Below are 15438 nucleotides of genomic sequence, written 5' to 3' on the forward strand. Positions count from 1 at the left end.
GTGGGTTTGTGCCCCGGTCCGGGAGGATCCCACATGCCACGGAGCGGCTGGGCCCGTGAGCCATGGCCGCTGAGCCTGCGCGTCCGGAGCCTGTGCTCCGCAACGGGAGAGATCACAACAGTGCGAGGCCCGTGTACCAAAAAAAAAAAAAAAAAGAAAGAAACCAAAAGTGGGAAGAAGGGAAAAACAGAAGTAAAATTTATTCTGTCAGCTGGACAAAGGGTTATACTCCCCTCACTGCCTAACTTGGACACCTCTGTGGTACCTCACAAACTCCTCTAGGGCCAAAGCTACCCTAGAATAAATTAAATAAGCTAATGTGTCAGTCTATATAAAAGCATGAAAAGGTTTGCTGCCTCACATAATAAAGAGACAGAAAAACAAAGTATTTTTTTTTTAAAAAAGGCAACTCATCAGCTCAGCAAATAAATGATAGAACTTTTAAGATGCTGATAGAGAATCACTTACTTGACTCCAGATCATAAAATGAGTAAAGTTTCTCCGATTCAGAGGGTGTTTCTTCCATCTATGAAGAAAGGGGGAAAACACCAAAAACAATTTCAAGTGCGCCAATATATAAATGAATATGTTTGCACATCTTTAAATATTCAAATGCAAGTCCGTTAAAAAGATAATTTTCTATATTATCCTTCTCATCATCCTTAGAGTTAAATTATTCAATCAGTCACAACTTTAAAATCTGTGTTACAAATTGACCCACCAATTTAATTTCCAAACACAAACTTCTTTTACAAGAAGTTTCCATTCTTTTCTTTTTTTCCCCAATTCTACCACAGACTGTATCACTGTAAGGATTTTACTACTAATTATTATAGAAAAGCAAAGATAGATGAATAAAAATAAGAGCTTATTACAAACTGTGCAACCCTGGGCACGTTACTTAAACTTGAGGTGTCAATTTCCTTTTGTGAAACACAGGAGTAATAATAGCACTGAGTTGTTGTGGGATGAAATAAGATATATCACGTAAAGCAATTAGCACAGGCCTAGAAATAGTAAGTGCTCAACAGAAAGTAACTATCATTACAGTTCCTTTCTATGAGATTCTGATTCCGTAGGTCAGGTGAAGACTGAGAACTAGAGCCCTGGGTGATTCTGAAGCAACCCATTTCTGCTCTAACAGTGGTTCTCTATCTTTTCAACACTAATAAAGTAAAAAAAAAAAAGTTCAGACTCAAATATAATATTATTATACTTTTAATATCCAGTGATTAAAGAAACACATAATGACAAAGTTGCTCTGAAATAAATTTGTGTATTTTAGTTCAACACAATATGTACATTTAAAAATAGTAGTAAGTATATGTGACAGATGTTGTATATTCAGTCCAAAGACAATGCCAATTTGGTATTCTAAATCCATTTTTTTTAGTACAGATGTAGTTGATATATAACATTGCATCAGTTTTAGGTATATACTTTTACGTTCCTAAATTCCTCTATGAAATTTTATTGCCAAAAGAAGTTAACAGACAACAGGACACAAGAGAGCTAAAGCCTGCAATAAAGAGATATTCATTCTAAAGCCTGGCCAAAAAACAAACAAACAAAAAAAAAACAATCCAAAACTGGAAGGTGTCACCAGAGGGGGATTTCAGGGAATCTACTAGCTGCTTTGGCAGAGTAGGGAAAGGGACTGGAGAAACAATTTCAGTGAATGTTGGCTTAAAAAAAAAGAAAAGATAAGTATCCTTCCTTGTAAGATTAATTATCATCAAATTAAAATCTCACTTGAAGAGGAGAAAAATAATTATATACTTGCCCTGTGCATTGGTTCTCAGTAGAAAAGTATTAAAGGCAAAGTAAAAGGCATCACTAACATCTCATGCCCCAAACTAGGACTTTATGTTTCTATTCATGGGAGATCACACACAGGGTCTTCAAAGAGGGGCAGTGCACTTCGTCACTGCTGTGATCAATAGGAAAACAACAAGTCTTGTCTTAAGACACTCCCTGGAATAATCCACCTTCTACCTTAACATGGATTTAAATTCAGTCTTAAATATGAATAATACATGCAATTGCAAGTGCTTATGTTAAATTAAAACCCAAGCATATTTCACAAGTTTTATACTCACAAGTTTGAAAACAACTCTGCCAAGAAGTCGGACAGAGTCGGGAGGATATCTGGGTTTGCAGCTTTTAAGGCATTTGCATTCTCGCTTGTGGTCCTGCCAAGCTTTTTTCTGTTAACACAAGAGTGAGGAGGGCATATAAGACATAAAAATTTAACTTTCATTTACACTGGTTTTGAATGTTGTGAGTCATCAACATTAATTTCAACAGCCTAAATATAACTGCAAATAGAAAATGAAAGCAATATTATAATACTATTAATGATCCAGGATTCAGTATGCAATTACCAGGCATGGACATCAAGGACTTCCATTTCACCTCTGTCCTTCAATTTGTCCCTTGGTTATTACCTAACTGGTAGAGTCCAAAGAAAGAATCACTATATCTTTCTTAATAATTTATAAGATAGCCCTTTAGGTGATTAAATAGGATTTAATAACAGACAGTGATTTTGGATACAAAAAGAAAATATCACTCCAAATTAGAAAATAAAACACATGGCTCAAAAAACTCAAAACAGGGCAGAGAGCTTTCTGAATTCCTGCACTATTATAGTAAGTATAGAAATATCAGGAGGGCTAACATAAAGAGAAAATCTTTTTGTGTTTTTAAGACAAGATAGAAAGGGGTTATTAGCTAAAATGACCAAATGTCATTTTTACCCAGGACCATTTTGGTTTATTTATGTTGTACTGGCCTAATTATTAATAGTGTCCCTTGCCATTCTGAAAAGTGTGGTTTGTATGATAAATTATAGAGTCACTTTTCCCAGGATCCTAGCCATGTGCTAGTGGGGCTGAAGAGACCACAGAGCCAGTCACCAATCTCGCAACACTAGGAATAAGAGGACTAAATGGATGGACATTATTCTGGAGTCCGACGTCAGAAATGCCATGACTCCTTTTACATGGGATTACTTCTATAAGGAAATAAAATCCAGAGTATCCAATATTTAACCCTGGCAAGTGGAAGACAGCTAAACCAAATATCTAGTATGTTCTTTTCCAAATGAGAGCTGGAAGTTCAATCACTCCCAAATTCTGGGCCAATAAAATCCCCATAGAAGAGGTTTCTCTTTTGCACTTACAGCACAACATGCAGCATAACCAAAATAGTAGCTGCAGCTACTATGAAACTGTGACTCAGATTCAAGTTCAAGACAGCATTTTGCTCAGAAAGACTGCCTGTGTCAGATTGCTGGGTGAAGAAGTGGTTTGTCTGCTGCTATTTCCTTATAAACCAAATCTTGGAGACATTGTTTACAAGGGGTACTTCTTTTATCAACTTTATTCACAGTTGCCTCATTTCATTCCTTCATATCCACTATGGTAATGCTCTTAATGTGATTTTTTTTTTTTTAGTATTTATACTTTACTCATTTCTAAATAAAACTGAGTTGCTTTCAAAGTAAAGATGAGTATGAAATAAGGTTGTAAAATTAGAAACAGAAAATGTAAAAATTATGAAAAAAAGTCCTCTAGCATTTACTTAGCATTCTACAGTGTTAGACACATGACTAAGCAATTAAAAAATATTTCATTTGATTTTCACAATAATCCAAATGGTAGATATTATCATCCTTATATTAAAGATGAAAAAAGTAAGGCTCAAGAGCTGGGATCTAACTACCAAGCTACATAAATATAAAGGGGGAGAGTATAAGTTCTTAGTAAGCTTAACAGGAGAGCTAAGTAATTATCGTGCTTGTGTGCAACAATTATTTGAGCTGCCTCACAGACAAGGCAAAAAGAAAGCATAATGGCTTAGGTAATTCTCATCTGACATAAGAGAAAAACACATAGCTTTACCAAGTATTAAATCACAGGAGGAATTTATTCCAAGAATGCTAATCAGCAAACTGGACAATGTCTTTGGCAATAGTTCACAACACAATGGCCTTTCATAGAGCTACTTTAATGTCAGTAGAATATAACTCAGTGAAAGAAAAGGTTTCTATTGTTCAGGGGGCTAGTCTTAGATTAACAATCAGCAAGTACCAGTGTGTTGTAAGATCCCTAAAATAAATATGGTTACATTGCCAAATAAGTTTGAAAAATACTTCATATTGTAGACCCTGCTTAGAGATTCGAAATATATTTAGCTTACTAGAAGTTCTAAAATATTGTATTTAAGAAACTTGTATAAATAAATTAACATAGCTTCCCATAACTGTTATTGCCATCCTTTGGGAAGTTAGGTTGGTATATACTGACTCAAATAAACCTATACACTTTCTTTCCTTCAGCTCATCTTTGAATGAGGGTGAGTTAAGCAGACAAATTCACAATCATTCTCACTGACAGGAAACTAGAGAGTGGACATTTTTGATTACTGATTGAAGGACGAACCATAGTTTTGGTGGAAGAATTTTCATTTGGTATTGAAAGTAAGTGTCTAGCTGAAAAAGAATTGTACCTAGTAGAATAAGGCTGAGATAATGGATCAAATGATCTTAAGAGCAGATTTTAATTGATACTTAACTATATGGGATCATCTATAACTCTATTGTTAAAACCTCTAGTTTTGAGCAGCTCAGCCTCCTGGAAGCTTACCAGAGAAAAGGAACTACAACATGTACCCAAGGTAATGAATCAACTGATCTGTTACATGACATTATTTAGAATGAAACTTCCAAATTTTAGAAAACTCTTGTCAAAAATGACTTTATTTCTTTAACATAATTAAAATTGAGCTCTTATTTCTCAACAGTAATTAGAAAGTAGAAATATGTTTCTTTAGGCTGTTCCTCGATCACTGCATGAAAACATCAGACATACTTGCCTTCCCACTTGCTTCAGCAAAAAAAGATGTTCATTCTTCATCTAAAAGCCAAATCAGATCTATATAAATATGGAAAGTAATCATACCACTTGAAACTGGCCTGTAATAGTGTCAACTTTACAGCCTACTTCATTTCTTACCATGATATTAAAAACCATGTTTTTAAAACATTAATTATTAGGGTCACATCTTACCATAAGGCTTACTAACAGAAGCATACCACAGAAAAGGCTTACAAAGATATTTTCTAAGCAACTGCATTTGACTTTGAAGCAAAGCTTTACAATCATACAAAAACATTAGGCATTATCTTCACTCTACAAACTTTAACCTTGGTCAACACCGCAAGGGCCACATTATATATCTACCACTTTCTCAAAGATAACCCCTTGACTTACTTTTTCCTATTTTCTTCTATTACTGCAAATACAGGATGGAATTAAGATTTTGTTCACAATACTGACTGTAAGGTTTTCTATTCTCATAGTTGAAAATGAACGATGATGTACAATAAGCACAAATTAGCATGAAAGACAAAGGAAATTAAAATATTGCATTAAGAAACAAAGACAATGGGAGACAAGCGTTTTAGATGGGGCAATAAAAAGAAATTAAGATGTCTTTGATTCAATTACATGTATAAGTACATGTACAACTCAAAAACAACTTCAGATTTTATATATTTTAGTATGTTTTACAGTATTTATATTGATTTGGAACATAAACTATTAACTAAACCCAGTGTTTTCCAATGGGAGTAATCCTAATCTTGGGAGTTGTTTGGGAATTTTATGGGGGTATTTCTGTTTGTCACAATGCTTGGGGAGCACCATAGGCACTCACTGGCCAGGAACCAGAGATGCTAGACATCCTGTGTAGGACAGTTCCATAGAATAAAGAATTGTTCCAAATCCAGTAGGACATTTAAATGTCCAATCAGACGTTATATAAAGGTGACAAACTTGTTTATAATTATCTGAGCCTAGAACTTAACCTCATTTCACACATAAAAACAAAGACTTTGTTTTTACATAGTCTTAATAGCACAGAATTCTCTATGTAAGTCAAGGGAAAACTGCATTTTAAGGACTTTAGCTAAAATTACTCAATATTTCATAAGGGAGTATCACGGAAGCCAACACCAGCTGTAGTATTTCTGTTAACCAATAAAACACATATTCTGATCTGCATTTTGTACTTCCCTTTTCACAGTGACTCTGTATAGATACAAGTATGTGACTTCATAATTATGTCTTTTGGTCTAGTCACGCCTGAGCATTTACACACTAAAGTACATATTATTTTAAGTTGTCTAATGATTTTTCTCCTTTATGTTCCAGTTATGGCATTTATATCGATATTGAATTTTGAAATACATTAACTAGGTAGATTGTATTACCTAAAAAATTTCATTTCAAGATAGTAGAGAGGACAATAAAAATAACTGTCATAGAAAGATGGAGTTAGGTCTGAGAGAGCTGAAAACCTCAGATCCAGAATAATGCTACAGTTACACACCACACACATATATAACAAAAAATATTTTTAAATAGACAGCCTAGGACACAACCCAGAGAGTCTCACAGTACCAATGACATAGCAGGTGTCTAAATTGTTTTAAATCACTGCAGGGAATTCCATGTGTAGCTAAGGTTGAAAAACCACTAAGCTAGACAAAATTTGAAAAGGAGGTCACTATATATATACTAAATAGATTAAACAACAAAATACTATTCTACACTTATGATTAAACTGTTGCCCTATAGGAATTAACATTTTAGAATATTCAGGTGTGAAAAGAGTTTCTAAAGCAGGACATAAAACCCAGAAACCATAAATGAAAAGATGTACACATAAAACTCCATAAAAATAAATAACTTGTATATCAGAAGGAAGAAACGTAATACCACAAATATGGTTGAAAGATAAAGGACAAATTAGGAAAACAAAATTTTAAATATGTATGTAGATAGTGTTAACTGCCTCCAAAATACAAAGAGGTCTTTTAAAATAACTAAGAAAAGGGTGAATATTTCCATAAAAATAGAAAAAAAACTGAAGGACATGAAGAGAAAATTCATGCCTAAAAAAGAAATGCCAATAAACAAAAACTAAAAACCAAACAAGTGATCAAAGAAATGTTAATAGAAACAAGATAACATAGGTGACCCATTAGTATAGCAAAGATAAATGAAAATATTAATTCAGAAGTTTCTAGGGTGTAGGGAAGTAGGGACTTTCTAACCTTGTCCTTGGAATTATAAGTTTCCCTAATCTTTCTGATGGGTGTTTGGCTGTAAATATCAGGATTTTCAATGTACATTTTGCTGGCACAGAAATAATATTTATAATGCAATTAATCCTAAGTTAAATGGTGTACATAAATAAGCTTAAGAATGCTCATTGTAGATCTAAAATACTGGAAATTGGCAATAATTTTCCAGCTTTTCGTATAAGAAAAAGCTACTTTTGTTTTTCTCTTCATACTTTTCCAATACTGTTATCTCTGACTAATATCATGTATTATATTTATAAATAAAAGCAAAACATAATTATCTTTCTTATATCTAATAACTGTGATTCAGGGAGAAGCATTTTTATATGAAAAAGAAAGCAAAATCACGGTTAATAAACAACTTTTTAACATTTGTTTATTTTGGAAAACCTGGTTGTAACTCAAAAAATCTTTTAAATGTATTAATTTTTAAATGTTAAAAAATGCTTCAATGAATTCTTTTGTAATACCAATGAAATCTTTTGTAACGCAAAGATTCAGTAAACTTTTATCAATTTTTAAATATTATTTTATTTTTAGCTTTGTTTATGTCTGGTTTTCTTAAATAAGTATACTACCAACTAGGTGCAGCATGCATGTAACAGGTGTTCAATAGATATCTGATGATTTATTCTAAAATCAGTACCATTTAGGTGACATAATTTACTATATATTTACCACTGTTTATTTGAAATTAAGGCCATGCAAAAAGAAAGTCAGGAAAATCCCTAGCAATTCTTGCTTTGGCCAGTCTGAGACGGTCTTGATTGCTTAATTATGAAAGGAGAAGATTGATGAGATGTTACAACAGAAAGAGAAAATCCATTTATTTCTTCTTTTTTACACAAAATAACCTTTACACTATTATTGTAACATTTCCCTCCCTGCCTTGGATACAAAGCCACTACAGCTCAATAACCCATTTCAATACTATTTAACACTGAATTTTGGTTGGATTAAGTACTCAGTTTAGGGCTTCCCTGGTGGCGCAGTGGTTGGGAGCCCACCTGCCGATGCGGGAGACGCGGGTTCGTGCCCCGGTCCGGGAGGATCCCACGTGCCGCGGAGCGGCTGGGCCCGTGAGTCATGGCCGCTGGGCCTGCGCGTCCGGGGCCTGTGCTCCGCAACGGGAGAGGCAGCGGCAGTGAGAGGCCCGCGTACCGCAAAGGAAAAAAAAAGAAAAAAAAAAGAAAATACTCAGTTTAGGGCAGCTTATTATTTTGTGGGATGGAATTTGGGAAGGATCAATACATATTAAATCCAGTTTCAGTAAAACACATCTAATTCACAATCAGGGCTCCCTAGACGTTTATTCTGTAAGAGGACTGGATTCAATCATATCTAAGGTAGCCTCTCAATGATACAAATCTATGATTCTGTAATACCCATTCATAACAAAAATAATCTGAATTATGTCAAAAGGGCTTGAAACCTCCCCATGTTAGGCTTACAGAGAACTGAAAATTTGGAATGGTATTTTCCTCAGATTTGGGGGTATTGAAAAGAAATTGCCTTAAAATATGTAAAAAAGAAACGAATTCTTTTAAGCCAGCTTATTCAACAAGTTCACTTTGTGATTAATAACCACTATTTATTGAACATTTTCTATGTGAAATATTGTCATGACTTTTTTTAACCACATGTTCATGACTCACTCCGCTCACAATCAATCATCTACAGAGGTCTGCTATAGGCAAAACTTAGGATAGTTGAGTTGCCATGCAACTTGCAGGAAAGAAAAGAGACCCAACAGTTTTCCATTCACTTACAGGCTGCTTAATAGCAAGTAAATAATATCTCCTTCTGTATGCTTCAAATGTAGTACATTAATGAATTACAGGTTGACAGGTGCATGAAGACCTGAAAAGCTCGAATCTGGGAAAAGAAAACTGGAAAGCTAAGCATGCTGGCTAACAAGCTATAGTTGACTGACAGGTATTGATTAAAATCTTGTGTAAAATCTCCTCAGAACACACTAGAGACCTAGTGATAGACATTAGACTTAGCACTTTAAAAGCTTTCTGGATGCTGTAACAAATGTAGAACAAGAGTGCCTTCCCACTAGCCTGAACCGAATTAGACAGATAGGGCCAAATATAAAGACAGAATAAAGCAGGAGGATGGTCATAGGGCAAGAAGTTGACAAAAGAAACAAGAATAAAGTATTACTCCTTAGGAAAATGGGAATTAGCTTCTTGGTTAATTGACGAACCTTATAATAAATAAAAACATTAGAGTCCCAAAGTAAATCAATCTAGTACAAGGTTCAGGTCAAATCCATTTTGCCACTTGTTTCTGTGAAGTTTTATTGAAACATAGCCAATTCATAGTATTACACTCACTAATTTCATACTATGACAACAGAGTTGCATAGTTATGACAGAAATCCTATGGCCCACAAAGCCTAACGTGTTTATTATCTGGCCCTCTACCGAAAAAGTTTGCCAATCTCTGATCTAGTGAGAGGTCATATCAAGATGGAATGACCTAACTGATACATTTTAGCTGGAAGGGCAAAATAAATCATTCACCTCTACGGACTTTTTTGAAAGAAATTTCCATGCTAGATTGATCAAAATGTCAATGCCGAGTTCTAGTGGAACATGGCAGATGGGGCACATGCATTTTATCTCCCCAACACAAGTAATTATCAAGTTTTTAACTCCCAAAGTGAACCAGAAGGGCCATCAATGGATGAGGTGTTTAACCTCATTTCCATTAAGTAAGAAAGTCAAGGTAAGAGAACAGGCTACAGGAACAGGGCAAAGGACGCTGCCTCAAAGTAGCAGGTAACTTTGGAGGCAGTTACCTTCAAAGTCTTTGACTCCTGCCAAACAGAACTCCAACAAGAATTTAGAATTGAAGACTACATATGGGACAGAGAATGGGATTAAAAAGTGACTGAAAAAGAGACAGTTAACCAGAAGTCTGTATACCAGAGAGTCCCAAAACACCTTCTTACTATTGGCATGATTATGAATAAGCAGTAGAGTGTTAAAATGGAGACTCTAGTTGAATGTAATGCTAAGAATATCACTGATCTAGACCATTTCTTCAGCCTTCTGTTTGGTCTTCCTTCCCCAATGCTTACCATCTCATAATGGTTCCCTCAAACAGCAGTCTCATTCTTTGAGTGGCTGAAAGGTTGTGATCACTTTATTACAGAGGAAGAAATAAGATCTATGCATACCTAATGGTTCCACAGTGAGCAATATTTTTTAAAGAATGTATTGAGATATAAATTACATTACAATAAAATGGACCCATTTTAAGTGTATAGTTTTATGTAACCAACACCAAAATTAAGATATAGATTGTCAGGGTTTCCCTGGTGGCGCAGTGGTTGAGAATCCATCTGCCAATGCAGAGGACACGGGTTCAAGCCCTGGTCTGGGAAGATCCCACATGCCACGGAGCAACCGGGCCCGTGGGCCACAACTACTGAGCCTGCGCATCTGGAGCCTGTGCTCCACAACAAGAGAGGCCGCGACAGTGAGAGGCCCGAGCTCTGCGATGAAGAGTGGCGCCCCCGCCCCCTGCTCACCGCAACTAGAGAAAGCCCTCGCACAGAAATGAAGACCCAACACAGCCAAAAATAAAAATAAATTAATTTTAAAATAAAAATATATAGATTGTCATTATTCCCACAAGTTCCTTTGTGGGCCTTTACTTTCAACCCCTCAATCCCTGGCAACCAGTAATCTGGTCTCCATCATTACAGACTAGTTGTGCCTGTCCCAGAACAGTACTACTTCTTTCCATCTGGCTTTATTTCCTCCCTATAATGTTTCTGAGATTCACTCATGCTGCTGCATATATCAATAGTTCTCTTTTATGGCTGAGTAATAGTAAACTGTGGGTGTATCTATGTGTGTATACACACACACACACACACACACACGCACACACACACACACTACTTAGGAGGAGGATTGCTGGGTTAGTTGGTAAGTGCACATTTAACACTTTCAGAAACTACCAAACTTTTCCAAAGCAGTTGTAACATATCACATTCCCACCAGCAGAGTATGAGGTTCCAGTTGTTCTTCATTGTATGCACTTGGTATAGTCAGTCTTTCTCATTGTAGCCTTTCTAGTGGGTATGTAATGGTATCTCACTGTGGTTTTCATTTTCATTTCTCTGATGACTAACGATGTTAAGCATCTTCTACTGTATATCTTACTGAAGGGTCTATTCAAATATTTTGTCCATTTTACTGGATTATCTTACTACTGAATTTTAAGCACTGTTTAAAAATTATGGGGCTTTCCTGGTGGCGCAGTGGTTGAGAATCCGCCTGCCGATGCAGGGGACACGGGTTCGTGCCCCGGTCCGGGAAGATCCCACATGCCGCGGAGCGGCTGGGCCCGTGAGCCATGGCCGCTGAGCCTGCGCGTCCGGAGCCTGTGCTCCGCAGTGGGAGAGGCCACAACAGTGAGAGGCCCGCGTACCGCAAAAAGAAAAAAAAAAAAAAATTATGGATACAACTCTTTGGTTGGATATATATGCATTACAAATATTTTCCCCAGCCTGTGGCTTGTCTTCATTTTCTTAGTGATGTCTTCAAAGAGCAGAAGGGTTCAACTTTGCTAAAGTTCACTTTATCAATATGTCTTGTATAGTGAGTGCTTTCTGCGTCCAGCCTGAGAAACTTGACCTACCCTGGGTCCAAAGATTTTCTCCTAAGTTTTCTTCTAAAAGTTTTATAGCTTTAGCTTTTAAGTCTGTAATCTATTATGAGACGTTGGTGGGGGAAAACTGTATTTATATCATTTCTTTTCCATGTGCATATCTATCACAATTTGCTGAAAAGACTAGCCTTTCAACATTGAAATACCTTGGCACCTCTGTAGAAAGTCAACTGGCTACACGTGTGGGGTTGCATTTATATTTTTAAAATTTTCTGTATATTATGATATTCTGACATCTTAAAAACCTTTCTGGCTGGAGAGACTGCCCATCCTAGAGCTAGGCAATTCTTAGAGACAGCAAAAGGCTCAGCAGGGAGCATGCCTTTGATATGCAAACTAGCCGATCCAGAGCCCTACCTCCCTCCATCTACTTTAAAATTCAGAGCCTGGAACCAGGAAACAAGAGGCCACTCCTATAGCTCAAAGCCCTCTGGAATTATTCAAATTAGCCAATCCTAAACTGTTTACCTTACCCTGCCTTTCCTTTCCTTTTTTTTTTTTTTTTGAAGTTTTATTGGAGTATAGTTGCTTTACAATGTTGTGTTAGTTTCTACTGTACAGCAAAGTGAATCAGCTATAGGTATACATATATCCTCTAATTTTGGATTTCCTTCCCATTTAGGTCACCACAGAGCATTGCGTAGAGTTCCCTGTGCTATACAGTAGGTTCTCATTAGTTATCTATTTTATACATAGTATCAATAGCGTATATATGTCAATCCCAATCTCCCAATTCATTCCACCCCTGCTTTGTTCTCTACTTCTGTGTCTCTATTTCTGTTTTGTAAATAAGGTCGTCTATTCCAGTTTTTTTTTCGATTCCACATGTATGCGTTAATATACAATGTTGGTTTTTCTCTTTCTGACTTAACTTCACTCTGTATGACAGTCTCAAGGTCCATCCACGTCTCTACAAATGACCCAATTTCGTTCCTTTTTATGGCTGAGTAATCCTGCGGAAACCTTAATAAAGGCTCCAGCCTCAGTTTTCCCCTTTCTCCTCCTTTCTGCCTCCAGACCACCCCGAGGCTTCCGCACATGATGCTATGCGGCAATCTATCCCTCCTGTTTCTAGGATCTATGAGTATACTAAACTTTTTCCTGAGTCTCTCTGAGTCCTCTCTCATGGCCATAGCTAACTATCACATAAAAGAACACAGAACGGGGCCAATTTCTAGACTGTCTATTCCAAGAGTCCCCAGCCCCCGGGGGCCGCAGACCGGTACCAGTCCACAGCCTGTTAAGAACCTAGACGCACAGCAGGAGGTGAGTGGCGGGCAAGTGAGCGAAGCTTCACCTGCCGCTCCCCATCGCTCGCATTACTGCCTGCAGCATCCCCCAAGCCCATCCATGGAAAAACTGTCTTCCACGAAACCAGTCCCTGGTGCCAAAAAGGTTGGGGACCATCGCTCTATTCTATTCATCGCTCTATACGTCTATCCTAACACCACTGTCTTCATTACTGTAGCTTTAGAGTAAGTGTTTAAATCAAGTGGTCTAAGTCCTCCAACTTTGCTCTTCTTTTACATAAGGGACTCAGTTTAAGTCTGTTGCATTTCCACATAAATTTCAGTCAGCTTATCAATCTGTGGGACTTTGAATGGGACTGCATTGAATCTGAATCTAGAAAGTGATATTTTAAAAATCACTTATGACTTTTTAGTGATTTTGAATTTTTAAAATCATTACACAGGACTTAATTTTGTGTTCTAGAACAGCATGTAAATACCATTAACCTTGACAATATAAAAGTAAAGCTACAGCTGGCAAATTATGGAAAATAGAGTGATAGAGAGGAAAGAGTGGGAATACTAATATCTTCACCTTAAAGGTAGGGAATCAAAAGATATGATCTACAATTGATAAACACAGATGGAGGCTTGCACATATTGTTTAAAGTTACAGACATGAGAAAAGGAAATTGAACCTAATAGACATATAACAGTTATTGCAAATCTAACACAGCCAAAGCAGATTTTTCCCACCTAAAACTGGGTCTATTACGCTATTACGTGGGGGTCTTGTCTTCCCCATGTCAGTAAATGGAGTCATCATCTATCCAATTGCTAAAGCCAAAAACCAAGGAGTCATTCATTCTTTTTTTTTTTTTTCTTTTTTCAGCCATACTGAGCAGCTTGTGGGACCTTAGTTCCCCAACCAGGGATCAAACCCACACTCCCAGCATTGGAAGCACAGAGTCTTAACCACTGGACAGCCGGAAAGCACCCAAGGAGTCATTCTTGATTCTTCTCTTTCCCTCTCCATCCCCATATTCATTCTTCTTATATTTTTTCATGCAGTCCCAGCCCCCATTCTGAGCAAGTATATCCAATTGCCTATTCAACATCTCCATGTATACGTTTAATAAGCACAAACTAAAAATTTGTAAATTAGAATTCTCTTCTCAGAACCTACTCTTCAGTAAGATTTCTTTAAGTCACTAAAATAGCACCACCATTCACCCAAAGTTGCTGAGGGCAGAAACTTAAAAGTTCTATCTCTGGGACTTCCCTGGTGGTCCAGTGGGTAAGGCTCCGCACTCCCAATGCAGGGGGCCCGAGTTCGATCCCTGGTCAGGGAACTAGATCCTGCATGCATGCTGCAACTAAACAGTTCGCATGCTGCGACTAAGAGTCCGCATGCCGCAACTAAGTCCGCATGCCGAAACTAAAACAAGAGCCCACATGCCGCAACTAAGACCCGGCTCAGCCTAAATAAATAAATAAATAAATAAATAAATATTAAATGGAACTCCATTTTTAAAAAAAGTTCTATCTCTGACTGTTCTTTTTGTCTCACCTCTTACATCTAATCTATTAGCAAACTCTTTCAGTTACACCTGCAAAATACATCTCAAATCCAATAATTTATTAACACCTCTACTGCTACCACTCTAATCCAAGCCATCAGAGCTCTTGACTAGATCAGTGCCTGCATATGCTGAGTTCTCAACTTGAATGAATGAATGCAACCATGAGCAAATTCAGTCAGTTCTTCCTTCAAAAGATACCCCAAATCTAACCAATTCTTTTTGCTGTTGCTACTCTAGTCCTAGCCACCATTATTTGGCAACCGGACTAGGGTAACCACCTCCTAACTGGTTTCTCAGCCTCTATCCTTGCCCTCCTAAAACCTATCCCCACAGCAGTCAGGAAAATTCCTTTAAAATCTCAGACCATAATACTGATCCCCCTTCCCCTTCCCGGAACCCTACAGTAGCAGCCCATCACACATGGAACAAAATGTTTATTTTTAGCCATAGTACACAACGGCCTCATAACCTGGCCCCTCCTATCTCTCTAATCTATCTCCTACAACCCTTTTTGTTGCTTACTCTAGTCCACCATACTGGCCTTCTTGACCTTCAGTGAACACAGCATATTCATTCCTGCTTTTACATGTGATGGACATCACACCTGAAACTCCCTTCTCCAATCTTCACATGTCTTACTTCTTTCAGATCTCCACTCAAATGCCACCTCCTGAGAGGTCTTAGGTAGACAGATAGACAGATATTGAAATAGTTATCTCACTAAAGATATGGATACGGATATAGATACATAGATATATCTCTCAATATCTATATATTAGAT

General features: G+C 37.1%; 1 protein-coding gene across 1 annotated transcript in view; it reads right to left on the reverse strand.

Annotated features, from left to right (window-relative positions):
* The window catches only part of SMYD3 (SET and MYND domain containing 3), a 739596-nt gene that overhangs the window by 527430 nt on the left and 196728 nt on the right, over positions 1 to 15438 (reverse strand). The window contains exons 3-4 of the mRNA XM_059068124.2: positions 2100 to 2207; positions 469 to 526 (exon numbers count right to left, since the gene is read on the reverse strand). Coding sequence (XP_058924107.1) covers positions 469 to 526; positions 2100 to 2207 — 166 coding nt within the window. The remainder of the gene's footprint in view (positions 1 to 468; positions 527 to 2099; positions 2208 to 15438) is intronic.

Source organism: Kogia breviceps, chromosome 1 (genome assembly GCF_026419965.1).
Source record: "Kogia breviceps isolate mKogBre1 chromosome 1, mKogBre1 haplotype 1, whole genome shotgun sequence".
NCBI classification, from domain to species: domain Eukaryota; kingdom Metazoa; phylum Chordata; class Mammalia; order Artiodactyla; family Physeteridae; genus Kogia; species Kogia breviceps.